Genomic DNA, 22,076 nt, shown 5'->3' on the forward strand with positions numbered 1-22,076 from the left:
ACATGACCGAGGTCAGTATCAGCTCACTTAGTCTGAAGAGGAGCACTGAGCTGGATTCCCTACTGCATGGGGGAACAATTAACTTTTTCTGCCAAAATTGAGCTGAAAACCTGGGAGATTGACAGGAAATCACTAGGAATTTTAGAAAAAATACATGCACTTCCAACAGTGTTTCAGCCAGCCAACATTTTCTGTCAAAATAGCTTAATAATTCCAGTTTATATGAATGCTAGAGACAGCCCATAACTCGTGATTTTCCCTGTTCTCAACTGCATTATGTAGATAAAGCCATAGTATTTGTCCTAAGTCTCCTTAGGTCCAGAGTGGTTATTGTTCTTCAGTCAACCTTTTAAAAATAAATCTGATGAGGGGAGGGCTCCCTCACTGGCTGTAGAACTGGACCAGTTTGCCAGTGCAGGTGGAACTCTGCTGGTGTTAGAGCAGAGGATTTAGCTTATTTTAAAGAAAAGCAAACCACTTCAGAGGCTGATTCTGTACCTTGGGATAGAGGATATAGGAAAGACCACAAATTATTTTTGATTCAGAGGTTATGTTTTTCTATGACTTCAGTGCAAATTTCAGCCATGCTCTGACTCATCTTTGGGATATTATTCAATACAGCTATTGAACATTAGATTGCATGAACAGTCACCTTAGAACTGGCAAAAATTTAGGGTATATTTGGAAAGATATGAGGAAGGGGTAGAATCAATATTTTTAATTCAATTTCCCAGTAAGGTCTGCTCATTTAACTCAGAACATACCCTATAAAATGACAAAGCTATTTACATTAGTGAGTTTAAGCAGCGCTTGGCTGCGAAATCCCTGGCTGTTAAAGAAGCGTGTTTTCATTAGTTTCAACTGGCTTTGGGTTTAAAAAAAGTAACAAATAGTGCTGAAAATCAGCAAGGTGCCAAGGCTGGCAACAGGGAGTCCCCTGAGCCTGGAGCCATTCTAATCAGGGTACTGCTGAAAAGCACTGTTCTTGGAGCTGTGCTCTGGCAATGGAGAATGAAACGTCTTTTCATTCACTTCTTCCCACTCCAGTGGGTTAGTCAGGGCTGACTGAGGAGAAAAGGCTCCTTATGGCAGCCGTTCAAAGGAGAAGGATTTTATATTTTTCACTTATTTTTACGTGGGGGCGGCTTTACTGGTGTTACCAACCCCATGCAGTCTGTCATAGGACCTCAGAAGGGTGACTTTGTGCCACCAATAGTTGGAGTGTTCAGTTCATTCCTGCACATCTCAATTAGGGAAGGCAGCCCCAGCAGCTTTACTCTCTGGAGCTCATTCATGAGAGTGCTGCAATGTGACATTGCAAACTCTGCAAGGAATCGGAATTTTTTCACAGAATCTTTTAAAGGTCCCATGTAAAGCTTTGAAGATGAAAGTCCATCTTCCTTGTACAACAGAGAAAGGGAGAAAGATTGCACAAGCAGGACTAGAAGAACAGAGTGTGATTATAGTTGCCCATATTTAACCAAAATGCATTAACTAGCCTACGTGATAAAAATGACAGCCAAAAAATGACATAGAACTAAGAGTTTCAGAGAGCTTACAAATCATTAGAGTTTGGTGGAATTAGCCATATTGCAAAACTCCAGGGGCTTTAAAGCATCCACTGCACACATTTCTCCATTCCTATCTCTGAAGCTGTTTGTTTTCATTTACTGCTTTACTGACCTCTGCCTGTGGTCTTTTCCCTTCTGAAGCAAAGATAATGCCATTAAAAGTCACTCCTAAATCTGGTCATTGACATAAATAAATTATATCCCCATATTCCAGATGATTTCTATTAGTTTGTGGTGAGAGGGAAAAAAAAAAAAAAGGAGGAATGAGGCAAGAGCAGACAGTAACTTTTCAGCTTGTTCTCTGACAAGTTGTCATAGTGAAAAATAAACATAACTAAGAGAAATCAGAAAATAGTCCTTCACTTCATTTGCTGATTTAGTCCCCAGTGAGGAGGATGAGAGCCTGAGTAGGAGACAGACATACTTTTTAAATTCAGGACATCATTTCAGACTGGAGCCACTGTGCAATGCAGGGTTATGCTCTGGTAGCTGTGGGAAATCAGAACAGTGACACCAAATATCTGGTACAAAAACACATTTTGAGAAAGGTGATGAAGTGCCCCCAAAACTACATAATGGTTGATAGGGACATGTCCCCTTTAAACAGTGAGTTCCCCCTCAAAGAATTAGGAAAGAGGAGCTGATGGAGATTAAATCAGTTTTGGGTGAGAAATGGTTGGAGTCAAACCCAAGCACATCATGGAAGAAGAAATCTCTGTGTCATCGTGCATGACATCATAATTTTACCTGGCCAGTTTAGACCATTATCACTGATATCAATAAAGACTTTCTTTCATGAAACTCTGAGTACAGCAAAAGAATTCTTACCTATGCAAAAGGAAGTAGAATGGAGTCCTAAATATTGCTTATATGCAACCTTTGGGATCTCCAGCTATTTCAGAGGCAGATCCCCATACAGCAAATGCTCCTCCACAAGGCAACATTTTTTCCACCTTTGTGAAGAAAAAAATGCAAGTATTTTCTTTAAATATTTTGTTTTCTTTAGCTTATCTGAGCTGATAACTTTCTCTTACCACAACATCTTATGGTAAGAAATATTTCAATTATAAATTTCTCTTTGGAAAGAAAATGAAGGGAAAAAAAAGCTGCCTCCAAATGCATATTGTTTCATTGATTATAAAATAAAGACCTTTTATGGGTAAATCTAAATTAAGAAAGCAATTAAATCGTATTAGAAGAAGCCATTACAGGAATGCCCAAACTAAGACATCCAAGTGTACACTGTACACTTTTAGAATATTGAAATATGCTACATCCTTTTAATAGTGTTGGACTGAATTTTATTCTGGAATAAAGCAAATTGCTGTACAATTGTCAAGCATCTCTAGAGTTTTATAAACCATACCCATCAGATTGTTAACGAGATTGATCAGGTTCCATTTGACCAGTTTACAAAGCAGTATCATTATTATAAACATCTTAATTAAGAAACTCAGGGGTGCCCTGAATAAATCGTGGTGTATCATCACATTTACAGACTTGTGTTCAGAGCATTAATGGTCTCACTTAACCAAAAGTCACTGGATACAAATGGCTCTTCAGCTGCTCTCTTTGTGTGAGTTCCAAGAAGAAAATGCATCAGCCAGCCATGAGCATGGGAGCAGAACACACACAATGACAGCTGACTTGCTTATTTTTACCCCACTCCTTTCATTTGTCAGACATATTGCAATCTCCAGCATGCTGCTTGGATTTATAGGCTATCTCTCACTAGATAAGAGACAGAATTCTGGTATCTGGAGTTTTATTTCTTTGATCAAAGCTTTCCACAAGCAATTTCAGTGTATATTACAGTCAAATAAATGTCCACTGAAGGAACATTACACTACCACCAGTGGGTAATGAGAGCTCACACGGTGGGGAGTGAGTCTGAGAGGCTCACTGGGGAGCCCATTTGCCATAAGAAAATGCAATTTTATCACAGACATATTTTGCACTGGTAGTTAAGCAAGCCAAAAGGGTAAAGCTTCTGCATGTGCTTTCTCTGTAAGCATGAGAGTATTTGATATTTGGGGGGGAAATAGTGCAAAGTGGTAAGTGGCAAACCATCTTCTGGCTTTAGGCTTGGAGAATGGGGAGGTGCTGCTCCTGAAACAAACCCGAGAGACCTATGGGCTGGGAGGGACCAAGGCTGCCAGAAGCTGAAGAAATGCAGATGGGCAAAGGCAGGACTGAAGAGCTCCATGCCAAGGAGATCTCAGCAACAGCATCAGAGTCACAGGAAGAGAACAGATTGCTACAAAAAAAAAAACCCTATTTGAATAGACTTGGGTGGGGGAAAGGAAAAAGAAAAAAACTAAAAAAGAGAAGCAGGCCAGCTCTCCTTGGCAGCAAACCCAGCTCACTAAGGTGAGGCCCAGTGGGTTAAATTGCTGCTCAGTTATTTGCCAAGGGAAGCTTCAGCTATGCTGAAGTGTAGGGTTTAACAGCATGAGACTAGCAGCTCAGATTAGCATTGGTTAAAAGGAAATAAGAATAAACAAAAGGGCTCCTCTTCCAGACCTTTCCTGTTGAATATGTAATGTGTGGTGTCTCTATGCAGAGGATTGCAAACATTCTCTCTTTTGGTTTAAAGCATCCTGGGAAACTTCATTAAATTAATAATGACTGTTAATAAAAGTTAAACAATTACTTTAAAGTATCATTCAGCTTGATGATAGAGTTTATTGAAGTGTTCCTGCCAGTAGTTTATTCCCTATGAGCAATACCTACATTCAGATCACAAACACTGGATTATCACTCTAGGCTTTCTGGTGCAAACCCATAGTTTAATAGTTTTAACCAGAAATAAACTCAAGATTATTTTGGTTTATGTAATAATAGTAATGAATGGCACATATCCACTCATTCCTTTCTAAGGCTCCTGTCTCTATTTAAAAGCATAAAGATGTCTCATTTGATCAAAGGCTCTCTGCTTTCTGCTCATTCCTTGTGTACTCAGATGTGAGTGTCCCTGGGTTATGCTATGGCAACACCTGGAGCACAAGCAGGAACTGCAGATAGACCTTGGTGTAGGAAAATCCAAACCAAACAAAAGCAGGAGCATTGGAATCTTATTTCTCAAGGCAAGTGTGTGATGGGGGTTGTTAGAGCCCCTCGCTACAGGGAATTGGACCAGTTATGAGAACTGGGCTCCAAGCAATCTGGCCCATCCCTGCCTGACAGAGTCCTCTCTGGGGATTGTCCATCCCAGAACTGCTCAAACCCCTCTTCAGGAAAGGAATTAACACTTTTCTTTGTTGTATAAAAAGTTGAATGGGAGACATAGGATCAGGCAAAATCCAGGTTTTTTTCCTACAGGACTGATGAGAGCGGTGCAAGAAGTGAATTTTGTCACATTTCTTCTGGCAGAAAGAGCGTTGAACTCAGGCAGGATTAAGAAATGCAAGATTAACTCTCTAGGAAAGAAGAATTTACCAAGTCCTACAAAGCAGCAAGAGGAAAGTAAGCAGTGTTTTCCCTCAGGTGGCTGCTGGGCTATCTGAGAAAGCTCCACAGGGTGTTCAGTCTTTGAATACCATGTCAGTTCCAGGAGAGATAACATAAACTAAACTCACCTTTGGGAACTCCCTAGGTCAGCCTCAAGAAGCTGCCTATGCTTAGAATGACTCCAGAAGAAGTATCAGGCCAGTGCCTCTGCTTCTACAGCAGGTAGCACAGATACTCTAAAAATACATGTTGGAGGTCAGGAAAGGGCCACATTGACCAAAGTCTCTTCAGAAGTGTGAGTTGTTTGGATGGGCTGAGTTTCTGCTAGTGAGCACAGCCTTCCCTGGGAGCCCTGGGACTCTCTGTTATTCCATCCCCAGCAGCCCCAGCCAAAGGCAGCAGCTCTGCTGGCAGCTGGGATGGTGACAGCTTGTGGGCTCTGCTGCATTTCCTTCTCTTAGCATCAGGCTGGGCCACATTCAGTCCTTGTGGAGCCTCATTCCAGAGGCTGATGTTGCTGCTGCAGTCAGAGGTTACATTTTGCATCGCCCCAGCTGGATGCTCTTAGTACATGTGTAGGCATCACCATAAATCAGCTCAGTGTGGGTGTACCCAGAGATTTCACAGAACTGAAACCATGAGGGATGGCACATTCTGTTTATCTGTGTTTGTTGTTGAGGCTTGTCCTGTCAGGCTTTTCTGTAGGTAATGCAAAAGCAGTGATTTTTGGTTTTTTCCTATGCAAATTCAATCCTGACTCCTTGGAGCTGCAGTGTTATATAATGAGGATACATGTGCATACATATATATATATAAACCCCCACACAACACATTGCTCACATGCCTCAGAATAATGAAACAGACCTCCTAAGAACTGTCTTGACCATTTCAGTACTTTTCCAGCATCTTTTCCATTTCTGCTTTCTTGAAATAAAGAGTTGTACTCCAAGTGAACTTCAGCACCATGGGTGGTTACAGCCACTGCTGTTACAGTGTTACTAGAGACTGATGACAGCAAAGCATCCCTGCTATCAGTATTTCCCTCCTCCAGGCATGATGTGCTTTGCAATATGTATACACACAATGAGCAAGGTAAAAGTACAAAACCAGATTATCTTCATTAGTGTTTATCCTCTGCAGGAGCTCTGCCTGTCAGGTTATTTATGCTGCCTGGGTCAGTTACCTCACTGTGAAGATGCTGATGCCATGCTCAGCAATTTAATTTAAACCCAACAAGGAAACCATCATCAGTAGTCAGGTTTGTCTTCTTCTTTTTTCCCAGAATAAATTCAGGATTTTTTTCTTTCATTAGTGTAAGATACTAAGACACTGTAAGTTTGGGCAGATAATATTCATGCAGATTTTGAACCAAGGAGGAACAGAATTGACCTGCAATTCTACCTTCCCAGGTTTTCTGTCCTTCCAAAGGAAATAATCTTTTGCTTGTACTGTAAGGCTCAGCTTTCATTAGCCTAGACTTAAGTTTTCCACAGTGGTCATTCTTTATGGCAGGATGGCAAAGGACAAGTTTGGAGAATACAGCAGGTGGTCTGGTTCATGTGGAATAGATAGATATAATAACCTGTGTCTCTTTTTCCACAGGGATGGAATTCATCACATATTCATTCCCAGTGGTTTGTGCATCTTGATCAGATGCCTGACCTGACACTGTAGACAAGCAGTGCAGAGCAGGTCACCCAAAGGATATATTAAAGTCCAAATCAGACTTCATTTTAAAGGAAAACAAGGTTATAGATCACATCTGAGGCCTAAAGCAATGTGTTCCTACCAATAAATCCCAAATCAGATGCACAAAAACTTGTAAGAGATGGAGAGTGTGATGAATCCCAGCTGCATTGACCAGCATTAATTTTTCCTTTAGTCAGGAGTTTTCCATTCAGAATCTGGGTTGGCCATCTCCCCAGCAACTAATCCTTCTCTAGGGACAGAGGAAAGAAGAAGAGAGGGGAAAAAAAAAGTTACTCAAGGATTCTACACAGCCTAATGTTCTGCAACTGTAAAAATGTCTTTCCTTCTCTTTTGAATAACCAGGCAAACAGTAAAGCATTGTTCAAAACAATAAGTAAATCGAGTCTCTTCTAGTTTTGTTGTCTTCTTTGGGGAAAAACACTATACAGCAAACTCTTCTTCTGAGTATTCACATCTTCTGTCTTTTCAGTTTCAGCTTTGCTGTTGTTAACAAATGCTTTTTGAGCACTTTCAGACAGAAAACAAGGCATTGGTTTCACCCTGCTTCGAGGATATTGCCAGGTTGAGGTCAGATTTTTCTTGTAAAGGTGTGCAGAGCTCAAGTGCTCATATGTGGGCAGCTGTTTCAGTATAGGATAAGCTTAATCTCCTCTCTGTTAAAGAAAACTACAAGGAAAAGGAATTTATTCTTTTGCTTGTCAGCAAGGAGAAGCCGATGACATTTAAAAATAAATTTTCTCTTTTAAAATTGCAACACCACTAGTTCATTTATAACTACAGCATTGAACAACTGACTGTAGGTGAATTCTGCAAAGTCCTGGTGGTTTTGATCAAACAGCAAGCAGGGTTTGTTTCCACAAGGCCACAGTGGGATTGTCTGTTAGAAGTCTGTAAGGAAATTGTTAAAAGAAAAAAAACCCAAAAACTTCAAATGAGTTAAAAGAAACCAGAGCAGGCATCATTTGGAAACTGATGCTATCAGCAGCTCTTGCTCAGAAAGGAAGGGCACCCTTAGGTCTTTTATGAACTTGCACAAGCAGCATTCCCATCTGGTATTGTGCTGGGCTCATAAAGCTGCAGCACCATCAACAACTAATTGGGGCTGGATGGAACAAAACTGCTTCAAGCAGCAGTGAACCCCTCACTGCCACGCTGGAGCTGGGATCTGCACCTGAAACCTGCTGCAAGTGCAAGAGCTCAGCACCTGCCTCAGAAATGCTGTTCTCCCACCCTGCTGTGAGACTCAGCCCTGGGGCAGAGGGAGCAAGGGATGCTCTGGGAGACACGAGGAGGGTCACTGGCAGTGGGAGCCATGAATTAATCCAGAGCATTTTCTTTACCCCAAATGACTTCACAAGTTACAGCAACTCTTTCAGATCTAAGTCCTTTTTTACCTCCTGCACATTCTCAGAATAGGAGCTAAATTTTTGGGCTACAGTTAGTGATAAATTAGATGCCTTTACAAATGCAGTCCTCTGCATTCGTGGAGGGAGTGAAAACCATTATAAATACAGCGACAACTGCACCCACATACCTTGTAAGTAATGATTCTGTGACATAGACAATATAACTAAGGGAAGGGTTCAGAAAATTATTTCTTCAGTAACACATACATATCTGCAGAGCCTCTTCTAGCAATAGTTTTGGTTTAGGGTTTTGAGTGGGATTTTCTGTTTGGTTAGAGGTTTTTGTTTGTTTTGTTGAGGGGGAGGTTGGGGTTTGGGGTTTCTGTTGGGGTTGTTTTCTTTAATCAGTTAAGGAGAATCAGTCAATAGGATAAGGCTCACTTGAAGCTCCCTTATGCCCCTACCAGGCTCCCTTATGCTCCCTACCATGTTGGAGCAGGTTTGACATCCTCTGTTTGCTCAGTGATACATCACACTCCTATGCTTCTAGCTGTAAGATGGCCACAGCTGTGCCTCCCTGTGCACTGACAAACAGCAGCTCCAAATGGGTTATAACCTGTAAGCCCCCATCTTCCAGAGTTGTGATTAGTGAGCACTAATCAGCATCTTCAAAATATTTTTTTAATTGACTCCCCCAAAACACACACACAGAGAATAAAAATTAGTCAATAAATAGAAGGTTAAGGAAACCTTCTTTCATTAATAGTTTTAAACATGTTGTGATCAGTCTACAGTGTCTGCTCCTGACTTAGGAATGTGAGCTGCTGTCACACATTTCTTGCCATTATTGTCCTCTTCACCTTCCCCTCATTTGACTTTGTTCTCTGGTATAAACAGAGTTTGGAGGCATGGCTGGAATTAAATGTGGAAATTAACAGCTTCTCTGGTGTTTTTATTTAGGGACCGACTGTATGTTTTTCCAGCTGCACCTGATGTCTGGCACTGGTTTATTCCCCTTCCATCCATCACCTTCTTAATTCAAAACCAAGTGGTCAAGCAACCAAGTAGCAAATTAAAAAACAACAGCACACAGTGTCCATAAAAAAGTATCTCCTTCTTTCGCCAGTTCACAGCTTCCATTAACTCATTCCAAGCTTCAACAGCCTGTCTTTCCCCTGCACTCCCCTGCCCTTGTGAGGTGTTACCCAGCACTCACACTTTGTCAGTGCACTCGAAGCACTGCAAGCAGAGAAGACACAGTGCTGTTGTCAGGGGGTTTGCCTGTTTTTAAACCCAAGACAAACCCCACCCAACAGGAGTGAATTATAGTTGTGCTTCTCACACCCCAAACTGCCTGCCTTATCCCACGGAGGGGAGCAGCATGTCTGGGATAGCTCTGCAGGGATGGAGCTGCTGGCCATCCTCTCCCTCTGGACATGGCAGAGCTCAACTCACACAGCCACTTGGTCAGCAGCAGCTGGACACCTGCTGCAGCTGCATCCTACTGCGGGTTCTTTGGAGTTCGTTCACCTTGACCTGGTTTAGCAGAAATACTTCCCCCTTCCCATTTTCTTTCAGCCTCACATTAAGCTACAGAGAAATGCCATCTCAGTTTCCCACCATCTTCAGACCAGCCACCCTCGGGGTCCCAATTGCTTGCTTTCTCATGGAAGTTTGTATATCCCTAGAGCACAGGCGTGGTTATTTTTCATGCCATTCTTAATATATTAGAGTCAAAAATAGAATTATTCTGTGTAAAAGGCAAGGACGTTTTATCTCCGGAGAAAGAGCAGTGTAGTGCAACAACAAGCAATTTGAAGGCACAAAAATAAACCCTCAAAATTTTCTTCCTGAGAGGATAAGAAGTGTGTGGGGGAAAAAATAGAAATTGGTAAAGCAGTGCCCAAAAGCCTGTTTCATAGCTGCACTTTAACTATTTAAAACTCACAGATTGCACAGAGGCCTTGTTTAATATTTAGGGCTGACATTGACGGGCCTTGCTTTACTAACAGCATATTATTTTGTTCCTACTGGGAACAACCAGCTCCTGCATGCTAAAGAGACTTCTTTGGAAGGAATAGAAAGCATTTGAGCTGCAGAAGCACAGGGAAATGTGACCCTCCCGTTAACCAGGAGTGGTGCCTGTGGTAACTGCCAAGCACCAAGCCCACAAAAGCACAGATGCCTCCACAGCCTTCCTCTCTCCCTCATCCTGCCAGAGGAGAGGATAAAAGAATACATGAAAACCATAGACAGCCTGATCAAGGATTCAAATCACTGATGAAACTGGACTGAAAGCACCCAAGACCTGTGCAAGTGTCACGATGTTCAAACAGCTCTTCAAGTGTTTGCTCAGAACAAATCTACCAGTTTGGAACCGATGCAGGCAAGTTCTACAGATCATTGACAAAGAGAAGCTGCTGCAATAATTCCATCTGGATAAACCAGGACAGCTGCAAGACCTTCAAAGGTTTCACATGGCTTTTAAGTCTCTCTGACAAACAATACTTTGGCAACAAAATCCATTTTTTCCTGGGTAATTGTTACTTTAGTGTGGAAGAACATGATGGTTGAATCCTTTCAAAGAAGCCTACAAGCCTTCATTCCTTAACAAGATAATTGTTTATCATTCATTATATGCCTGATATTCCCCAAGAGCCTCTGTCCCTTCTAAGCAATAAACAACCCCTTAGCACACACCAAAGAACTCATTATGATCCTGTTGTGAAAATTACATGGCCAGACATTAAAACAAGCATAATTTTCCTATAGAGATAATAATTATTTGACTAATTGGGTATTTTTGCCACACAGTCCCCATGATAGCTTCTTTTTTCCCTGCTGTGTCTTCTAGAAAGGACAGTGTAATAAATGTGGTAATCATGGAAAAGGCAAAGGACATGAAACACAAAATGTTTCAGAGACTGAAGTTAAATTCTTCAATAGTTCCTGCCCAGGATTTTCTGTGGAGCTTATATTGGGGGAAAAAAAACTTCACAGACAATTTGAAGGCAAAAGCTCCTGGCCAATTATAGATGTCCCCGAGTGCCAGCAGGGCATGGGCTGCTGGGGTTCATCTATTATCCATGATTAAATATGATCTGGATGTAGTGTTTTGGGTATGCCACCATGCCTCTTTGGTCAAAAGAAGTATTTTAGAGTAAAACTAGCATTTAAAAAAAACCCCACATTAATACAGTCATAAACACCTGTCTCAAAATACAAGAACAGGTCATTGCAAGGAGTAGTAACCAATCTTCCCTTGTCAAAACTCTGCTGACAGTGGGGAACCTTTTTGTCTGGCAGTGTCAGGTAGAGCTAAACAAGCTTTTTCTGGGATATGGGTGTTCACTCTTTTCAATTTATTTTGCCATGAACATAAACCGACATCAAAAGATTTAAACCTGTTTATGGAATACAGTGGTCAGTTTATCAAAACCTCTTTTAGTTATATAGTAAAGCTTAGAAAAACCCAAACACCCCAGTGTTTTACTGTCATTCCTGGCAGACAGACTTTAACTCCTGAGCAGTTCACTTAAGAGCAGAGCCTTCCTCACACTCTGGGTGTACCTCAGGGTGCTGTGCAAGCTCTGTAAGCTTACAGTCACTGCCAGCTGCCAGGAACTAGCCAGATGTGTTTGCTGCCTTGGCAGAGCTTCCCTCTGTGCTAGAAATACAAGGTGCAAAGTTGAAAATGACCTCTTGAAAGTCACTTCACAAAGATACCATTCTGGGAGCTGCACCCTCCCAGCCTAGTTTAGGCTTTGGTTCTGATTTACATTATCAGGCTGATGAAATTAAAAGCTTTAGTGGCCACTTTCAGAGAGGTGTCTGCTGCTTGCATGTGCCCAGCTTGTCCCTGGCAGGCTGGACCAGGGCTGGGTCCTGACCAAAGCAGCTGCTGCCTGGTCTGGCCTTTTGGTTTGTGGGACACAGCGGCAGAGATGATCCTCACTGAGCCCCTCTGGCAGGGAGTGGTTTCCTCTCCCACAAACTGGATGTGAGTTTGCAGGATATGACCAAGCGTAATGTCTCATTTGTAATGTCAAATAGCAGCCATACAAAATCCCAGCGTGGTATCAGCTGTGCCATATATTCAAGGGAGTGCCTGAGAGGGTTTCCACCCTGTGAGCCAGGCTCAGCTCTGGGACAGTGCTGTCATCCACACACCACTTGCCAGCTACTGCTTCCAGACCCAGGAGAGGAGCACAGCAGTGCAGTTCAGTTCCCAGCCAGCTACCACGGGCAGCAGGATAAAAACTCAGCCAGACCATTTTTTGGCAAGCCCATCAGAGCTGATGGAAACTGCAGCCGAGCTCCTCTCCCCTGGCCAGGCTCCTGGAGGCATTACCCAGAGGACAGCAGTCTCGTTCTGCACTGCTCTTCCTCTCTTTACAGAAGGGGCCCCCCAGCCTTCTACCACCTCCTCCAGGTATTGAAAGACAACTCCAGTATGCAGCAACAATACAGTACTAGAAAAGTAAATGCCAGATACAAGTCAGTAGCAGAAATAAGACTATCCATTGGAATCTCCAGTCCCCAGGTTCCCAGACAGAGCTTTTTTTGCGGCGTAGTTACTGCTCATCTAAAGCACTGAAAGGAAAAATAGTCTTCTTTTCCATTCAGTCATATTTCCTCTGCACAAGGCTGTTGCTGCCATTGCCAGCATGTCCAAGTTCTGCTTTCAGACGTTTGGGTACTGGTACATTCTCCCAGGATCATATAATTATCAGTCTGTAACCTCCCGTTCCACTGCGGATATGAGCAACCCTTTTATGCTCACAGTAACAATTTAGAAGTGTTAAAGTTTGAGCACTGGGCCCCTGGTGCTTACACGTGTTTAAATTGGCCCTCCCTGAAAGCTGATGTATTCCATCTGCTCTACTGGATTTCTTGGCTTAAAGTTACTGGAAACACTGAATGTTTCTTCTGCAGTGATCCTGTAGCTGTCCAAGAGTAATACACACACTCAGAGCTCATGCCTGGGCTGCTCAGGACTAAAACACTACAGGACAAGTGGCTTTACTGAACTTTTTTTTCCTGTCTGCTTTTAGAGCTACTTTGAAATCCAAAGTCCTGCAGTTCACATTTCTAATCAGTCCTGGCACATGTAAGTGAGACTTGATGGATAAATAAAACACACACATTTGCAGCTCATTTCCTCTAACATTTTGCCTGAATGATGGGAATTAAGCAACTAGATTTTTTTCTATTTATGTCAAGAAAAGGAGCCATTACAGGCAAATCTTTAGGTTATAAAGAAACAAGCTGCAACACAGTAAATTATCAACACCAGCAGCAACACTGGATTAACTATTCAGATGTCCGCTGCAAAAGCTTTACAACCCAGCTGCCTCATGGCCATTCCCAGACTCTCCAGGCTGAGGGGTAGGTATATCAGTGAAGTTAAAGTACACAGGTGCATTCAAATTGGGTCACACAAGTTATTAAAACAGCACTTTGCTACAGCAATGTTCACAGCCCAGCTATCTCAGCCTGTGGCAGACACTGAGAGCAGGCCTGGCCCTTGGCTTGGTCCATCTCCCACAAGCCTGAGCAACTGCTAGCAGCTGGAGGGATGCCCACGTTTGCAGCAGCACTGCTGACTCCTTAAAGCCTGTCTTGTGCTGCAAAAGCTGTGCTGCATTTTAAAAGTGAAGATTCAGGGGTATTAAAAATATTTCAGCCTCTTCATCAGCTTTACTTTCTCATGCAATTCCATCTTGTTCAGTTAAGATTCAGCCCTTTGCTTACTTATAGAACAGCTGAGGGACAGATGCAGGGAACCTTTTCTGGTTCCTATCACCTCCCATTCCTGCCAAGCTGAGGGAACCCTCTTCAGACCTGCAGCCTCTTCATGATTTTAGCTCAGACCTTTAATTTAAAATAGCTCAACTCACCTCTCCAGAATGCTCTCAAGCCTACTCAGTAGCTCCAGCATGTGCACTCCTTGGCTGGAAAACACAACCACCGTGACTGTTGGGAGCTGGGGTTACACTCAGTGCAGTGGAATTTCAGGCAAAGGCTCCACACGTGTCACTTTGAAGCAGGTGAGGGCAATGGTTGAGGTAACTGATCTCCCAGGACAAGCTGCAGCAGGCACGGGGGCAACAAGCTCCTAGTGTCAGTCAGGTGAAATTCCAGCCAGCCTGCTGATACAATTAAAAATGCACTGGACAATGTCCACAGAAACTCTTCAGATTAACTCTTCCTCTCTCCATTTCTGTGGTGAAGCCACACTCCCTCCAGAGTTCACTTCAACTCAACTTGCAGCCATTAGCCAGGGGAGAAAATATCCTGGCTGCAAAATGGTATTATGGCTTTCACTAAGTGGCTAACTGGGAGAGAAATGGATTCATTGCTCAGGAGGCTGGTTTCCATATCCTCATAATTGCTTCCAGCAAGTGCTGACCATTCTCCCTCCTCACCATAGTGGGAGCATCTTCTGGTTGACTGGATTTGCTGTGTTTTGTACAGAGCGGCTGAATGTAGATTTACATAAAAATAGTATTGCTGAGCATTTCGTTCTGACCATTTTGTACTTGGTACAGCCATCTGCAATCAAAATATTTGGAGAATATTACAGATGTTCTTGCATTTTAGTCTCAAAAACTCCTAAAATATAAAACTCTTACATCCGCTCGCTGGAGTTGCCAAACTTTTTCTGCACTTCTGTTATTAAGCAACTCTGTTATTAAGCAATCGTGTTATTAAGTTTAGGGGATGTGAGACATCTTTGTCGTGCTCAGCACTGCGTGCCAGGAGCTGGGTGGTCACTGGTGGGGCGGGCTGTCCTGCCCTGAGCACGGCACTCCCTCTGCCCACGGCAGGACCCAGCACCGCTCCGTGGGCAGCACAGGGGGAAACGGGGCCGGGGAGCTCCCTCCCAGGGGGATGGAGGATTGCCGTGGGATCAGCACAAGGAGCTTTCCGAACAGCTTTTATCATACACAGCTCTCTAGGTGACAGAGAGAAGGTGAAAACGGATCTGAAGCAGAACTAGCCCTTTCTTTAGTAAAAACTAAAATGTCAGGTTTTCTCTAATGGAAGCTAATCAGTACCCAACAAAGCAGTATGCTTGGAGGGTGGTTTTTCATTTTTAGCTTTGGTGAAATGTTCCTGAAAGCTAATAGCATCTATAAAGTCGTTTCTGATTTGTTTTGCTGTATGAAAGAAAGCAGAAAATAGAATCGCTGTATGTAGGAGGTGAAGATGTATTTTGTGTAGTGAGCAACGTGCTGCAGTAAGAAAAGGCTGCCACGGTAAACATGCTGTCCCCACGAAAGCCTGAATGTAATCATGTGGCTAACCACTTGTGATCTTTGAAAGGCAAGGCGTCACCTGGGTGTCTGAGCACAGCGTGATTTTGGAGGCAGGAATCCAAACAATCAATCCAAACAGCTTCTCTCGCCCTCCAGCACACGCTGCTGCGAGCCGCACACACCCTGAATCAAAGCAAAGCCGAGCGCGGCCCTTTGTGCGGGCCCCAGGGCGCTGTCTGGGTGCACAAGGGGCTGAGGGCTGCTGTGTGCCCGTCCCACAGAGCTGCTCCGAGCGCAGCCGGGGCAGTGCCGGCCCCTGGGATCTGCACAGTGCCCGGCCCAGGCCGCCGGCTCGCTGCCCCTCGCCTCCCCCTGAGCCTGCCAGCAGTGTCCTGACAGCGCCCAGGGACCACGGCAGAGCTGGAGCTTTTGTGTTTAACAGACACCACGGTGCACGACAACCTGTGTCCCAGCAGGCTCTGCCTGTGTCCACTGGAACCCCTATGGCCTGCTACCGCTGACCGGGATAGAGACATGGCGGCCACCGTGAGGAAACTGATGACCGGCTCCTGCGGCCTGTGCAGTGCAGAGAGCAGGCGGGGAAAGGGGCACGAGGGATTTGGGTCTGCCTGGTTTCTGGCATGGCTGGAGGCTGCAGATGCCTCAGGGGCAGGAGCACAAAGTGGGGAGGGAGCCTCAGCAGCAGCGCAATAACACGTTCCTTTATTTTACTTTTTACTTGGGGCTCGCCGTGGAAAAGCATTCCAGCCTTAACATTCAGTTAAACTTGGCCTGATGGTTTCCAGCTGTGCTGCCCCTTTCACAGCCCGCACCTTTCACTGGGAGCTGTGGGATCACTGAGCTGCCAAAGCCGGGGGTGTCCCGGCAAGGAGACCCATGTTTGAAGGCCACACTGCTCAGTTTTGTGGATAAGAGATAGGACTTTGGCCACACAGACATATATCACACTTGGTTTTTTCTGTGCTGGACAACCCTCCCTTCTGAAAAGCTCATTAGAAGCTTTTATGTGCTGATTTGGCATCCAGCTTTGTGACAGAGATCACCCAGGTGGAGGGCAGCTGCCTGTGTCTGTGTTTGAGGTGCTGGTGGCTCTGCTGGTCCCAGAGCCCCCAGGGTGTGTGATGGGGATGGGATGTTTTGCTCACCCCAACTGCTGGCTTTGCTTCGAGCCACAGAATTGCAGAGCTGTCCCTGCAGCAGGGCCAGGCACAACAGGATTCACCTGGGCTCTCACCTGCGCAAAGGGACGCAAGGCTGAAGTGGCATGAACTTCAATAAAATTAATATTCTAAAAATTTACTGCAATTATTTTCAGTTTTTGATCAAACCAAATACTGATCAACTACATCCACTTGATTAATAGCAAGCACTTACTACAGAAACAGACACTAACAATCTACCATTTCAGTGTGTCAAATGCACATAATTACTCATCATGGATACTATTTATATACCCACGTACTGCTAAGTGAAAGAATGCTTTCATCCTGGTTTTATCATTTTTAGATTAAATCACAGTTTTTCCTATTTCCTGCAGACAGCAGCTCAGCCCCACAATTTTCTCTCCAAATGACAGGCAATTCTTTTAAGCACATTGAATTATTTTTTCCAGGTGGTGGTTCAGTTGAAATTAAATGTTACTCTTTAACATTGCTCAGCAGTACAGCTGTGGCACACAAAGATGACAACTTTAATATTCCAGCCAACTTGAAAATCAGAATTAAAATGAGGACTTTAAATTCAATGTTACTTACTCCAAGTGAGCACTGGCAGCCAGCACCCCTTTTTCCTGGCATGAGGGTGTAAGGAGCACAGGGGAAGTGACAACACTCGTGTGCTGAAGGCTGGAACGGGCCTTGGAGCTCACCCTGCCAGCTTCAAGACTCACTCAGGCTCCACAATCAAATCAGTACTAGAAGATTTGATTTTTATTGTCATTTTTAATCTCTTAGTGGTTTGATTTCCCAGCAGCTGGTGAAGGACATGGTTACCCTCCATGCCCCTGGGAGCAGCCAAGGCTCTGGTGTCCCAGTGAGCAGAGTGAGGTCCCCAGCTGGCAGGGACACACAGGCACCTCCTTTGCAGGAGCACAGACTGAGGGCAGATGTGAGGGAAAGGCAAGGAAGGTGTCTGGGAGCAGAGGCCACTCTGCCATCACTCCGAGCTCACTGGCCATCCTCCCCAGACACACACCCTCATCAGCACCTGGCTGCAATGATAAAGTGTCCTTTGATCCAACAGAGGCTTTGCTGCCCCAGAATTAACCTGGATAATTACTTCATATCCATACTTCCTTTGCTTTGTCCACTGAGGGTCAGTTAGAAGCTAACATTAATGTGAAGAACAGAGGAAGGCTGAATTAATCTCGACCAAGAAATACAGATGCTCATGAGACAAAGCCCAGCAGTAGCCATGTCTTCGGGTGCTCTGCTGAGTGAAATGTGCAGAAATGAGTAAAAGATAAAAAATCCAAAGTATTTGTTTGATAAATATAGAGCAAATAGCTCAGATTTTTGTCTGGCAGGAACCACATGCACTGAAGCACCAACATTTTATGAAAGTAATATTCTATAATTTTGCAAACTGGTAACAAAAGGGGAAGGCATTGGTATTACAGATTAAGGCAAAATAGATCCGTGCTTGTGAATCTGCTTAGCCTAACCACGGAACAACAGTGCCTCCCAGTGATCAGAGTGTAACTCTGAAGGTTCATATATTGCTTGTCACTATCTCCTTTTGAAGTCTATGATACTTCATGTATTATTTCAACCACAACATCTCAGCAGATCTCTCTGCCAAGAAAGCTTTCATACTGAACCACAGAATTAAAAGACTATCACAGAATCAGCATATAGATGCCCTGCCAGAATGTTCTGTTCTTTATTTTGTACACAAAAGCCCTCGGTGACAGCAAGACCTGAAACATGAATGTGTGAAAACCCAAAGATACCTGACAATAGTGTGTTGGGAATGTTCCTACAGTTGTGACTGTCCTGGTCAGTGACACATGCAGGCACTACTTTTCTTAACTGTTTGCAAAAATAATTTACCAAATAAAATTAACATCTCCCCATTTTTCTATCCCAAACCAGGTCCTGATTATTTCAGCTCCAAGAATCTTGCACTGCAAGCCCAGAAAAAGATCCTGAGTAAAATGGCCACCAAAACCATGGCTAACATGCTAATCGATGACACAAGCAGTGAAATCTTCGATGAGCTGTACAAAGTAACAAAGGAACACACCAGAAACAAAAAGGAAGCCCATAAAATCATGAAAGACCTGATCAAAGTGGCAATAAAAATCGGGATCCTCTATCGAAATAATCAGTTCAACCAGGAAGAGCTGGAGATCGTAGACAAGTTCAGGAAGAAGCTGAACCAAACTGCCATGACAATCGTCAGCTTCTACGAGGTGGAGTACACTTTTGACAGGAATGTGCTCGCAGAACTGCTGAACGAGTGCAAGGACCTGGTGCACGAACTGGTCGGGCGGCACCTGACCGCGCGGTCCCACGGGCGCATCAACCACGTCTTCAACCACTTCGCCGATGTGGAGTTCCTGTCTGCGCTCTACAGCCTGGACGGGGACTGCCGGCCCTACCTCAAAAAGATCTGCAACGGCATCAACAAACTGCTCGACGAGAAGGTGCTTTGAAACTGCGCTCGGAGGCGAGAAACCAACCAAAAACTTCTCTCTAGAACTGGCCACCCTTCCTAAGCCATGGTAGGCAAGCAAGCTTCCTTCCCATCAGTCTTACTACAGTCCCCAGCAGGGCCCAGAAGGTGCTCACCAGGCTCATGATGAAGTGGAAAACTTTAATCAGAAAGCTATCGATTTTAATGTTTTGCTCAGATAATTCAGTCTTTTTCAAGGAGCAGAAGTGAACAAGGCTGCTGATACGTATTGTTCAGACACAGGTTGCTATTCACCGTGATCTCTCTAGCTTTGTGTTCAAGGCTGAACATGTGAACAGAAAGTGAACTCAGATGCATGGCTACGTAAAAATAGACAGATGAAGGCAAAAGCAATGCATGGAATTTACCCCCAAGGCCCTTGGTGCATATTTTTTTATTATTTCCACTCTAAGTGAAAAAGATTTGACAGAAAGTAGGGCTGTAATGGATTAAGTTCACTCCTTTCAAAAAGATTAGGAATCAATATGAGAAAACATCTCTGCTTTTTCATGGAATATAAACCTAAAAAGAGTAACAAATCATACAAACTGAAGCAGGAGAAAATCTAAAGATCTGCTCTATGAAGCAACAGTTTCATCAGTTTAGTTTTATACCTGCTAACAACAGAAAGAAGGTTTCATTTTAATTTAAAAGCAGCTCGGTGGTTCAAGCTCAAAGATAGGTGAAGTAGTATAGCAGCTCCCCTGCTCTCAGGGCTTATGTATTGGGTAACATCAGGTGAGTTCAGACTGAAGGTTATGCTACTCTTACTGTTCTGCCTGACAGAACAAAATCCTCTTCGTGAAGATTTTGAAATAGCCCTTGTGAGGAGCAGCACACCTGAGACACCAACATTTACATCTCTGATCCTGAAAATATTCAGCCTTTTGGTTTAATGTACCCATGACATTTGTGCCTACAGTAAATCAGAGGTGGGATACAAAGAAACCCCATCCACTATTCGTGCAGTGCCTCCAAGTGTAGCATATCCACAGTAGTCAAAAGAAAACAGCCTTAGTGACTCTGGTGAGTATCTGGAGTGAGTTTTTGTTCAGAAGGTTTTCAGTGAATTTTCTGGGTTTTTTTAAAACAAGAGATAATGATGTCTTCAAGCAGAAAACATTTTGCCAAGAAAGACTGGGCTTTGTACAGTCGTGGTTGGACACAGGGACCGTGGGAGCAGAGTGGATGCTCTGGCTGCCACTTGCAGAGCCTGGGTAGGTGCAGACGGACCCAGAATGAAAAACATACGTTCAGAAATCTCTGCTCTCCTTGTCCTCTCCATCTTCCCCCTCCAGACTCATCTCTATCTCCTGACACTGCAGGACCCCTATCCTTTCAGCTGACACAGGGAGCAGACAGTGCCATCATCTGGGGGTAATACCTTCCATATCATGTATGCTATGATAGAGAGATGCATGTATCTGAAAGTTGACAAAGACAAGAAAATATATTTCAAAGCCATTTGAAAGCCATTCCTCTCTACGGGAAGTTTACATGTTGATCACTCATTACTTTAGGATAAGAAAGAAAAAAATGTTTCTCATTTAAATAAATTCTTGAATACTATGGTATTGAGAAAAAACAGCTCAAAATCCTTATCCTTCTGTCTTTCCTCACCCCAGAGTAACTATATTTTATCTCTTACAACAACAGTTTTTACTGTCATACCTTTATACAGTTGAGAATATACATACCCAGGTCATGTATTCACTTGGGCTGTCCTAGATGAATTTTTACATGTTCCCAGGAGAACTCATTTGAAGCACAGTAAAAATGAGACATTGACAGAACAGTTTTTAATGGTGTTAATTTCCCCCATGTATTTCCTTTAACCATTAAAAGTAGATTTAGCCACAATGAAGGTGGAAAACTCCTTTGCAACACAGAAATGAAACAGCAACATTTGGGTTTGCAAGTTCAGCCAGTTGCAGAGCCATATTTACCTGCATCATTACCTGCATTTCTTCCAGGCACGTACTTGTCAACTGATGCTTTTGAACAGTATTTCTTGTATCCAATGCTCCTGTCCCAGTGCACATGTCAGATTTTGTGTGTTTCATTTGTGGCAAACAAATTTAAGTTCTTCTTTTAAAGCCAGAAAAAGAGTATTCAACATTCAAGATGTCTAAAGGAAAGGGATATCCTGTATTTGTGACTTTTTGTGTGTTTCAAGTATCAATATCCAGATTCTGGTATTTTAAACACACCAGCTGAACATCTGTTGTTTTATTTAAAAATAATCTGAGTAGCCTTAAGGAAAGATATGTTTTCAAGTATTTCTCATACTTGCATATCCTGTATATTCATTGTTTACTTTTGTACTTGTAGCTTGGTATGTAACAACATTGCAAAAATATGGGCAATGTTCAGGTCACCTTAAATATATTATGTATTATCACATTTGTGGATTAAAAATGTGTGATTACTGCCCTTTTTGTTTCCTTTTATTTATCCTACCACCTCTGTTGTATCACAAGCACAAATCAGCAGCAAAAGAGCAGATACCACAAGCCAGAATCGCACTCTTCCAAGGACCTTCTTGCACATTTCCCATGATATAGTCAGCTCAGTTTAGCTTGATGTGATTTAAGGTAGATGGAAGAAGACACGTTCCTGACAGATTTCACAGCCCTATCCTAAACATGGGGATGCTGGAACCTACCAGAACGTTTTAACAGCAAGCATTTATTCTCCTGCCCTTATTCCCAGAAAAGGCAAACTGTTTTGGCTGAAAAAGCTCAGGATTTGCAAACAACTCACATGGCAATTATACTGAAAGCAATCAAATACTGGCACAAAGAGAAAATTGACAACTACCTTAAAATCAAAGTTTAAAGCAATCTCCTTAAGTGGTGCTTTGAGCCTTCCTGCTGGTAAAACATTGCTGTCAGGTTAATTTTATGAATCACATCATGGCAGGACACAATATTCTCTGCTTCATCACTGCCAACTTTATTATATAAAGACAAGAATGTTAATGTTCAAGAAACTCTCATGGGAGTGACCACTTCTGACATGTTAATGATATGGCGCCTGTG

The 22,076-nt window shown here is 43.3% G+C and overlaps 1 protein-coding gene across 1 annotated transcript in view; it reads left to right on the top strand.

Annotated features, from left to right (window-relative positions):
* The window catches only part of TNFAIP8L3 (TNF alpha induced protein 8 like 3), a 43,862-nt gene extending 22,394 nt beyond the window's left edge, over window positions 1-21,468 (top strand). Inside the window, exon 2 of the mRNA XM_066328435.1 lies at window positions 18,453-21,468. Coding sequence (XP_066184532.1) covers window positions 18,453-19,015 — 563 coding nt within the window. The 3' untranslated portion in view covers window positions 19,016-21,468. The remainder of the gene's footprint in view (window positions 1-18,452) is intronic.
* Window positions 21,469-22,076: the final 608 nt, after the last annotated feature.

This window comes from Sylvia atricapilla, chromosome 13 (assembly GCF_009819655.1).
Source record: "Sylvia atricapilla isolate bSylAtr1 chromosome 13, bSylAtr1.pri, whole genome shotgun sequence".
In the NCBI taxonomy this organism is placed as follows: Eukaryota; Metazoa; Chordata; class Aves; order Passeriformes; family Sylviidae; genus Sylvia; species Sylvia atricapilla.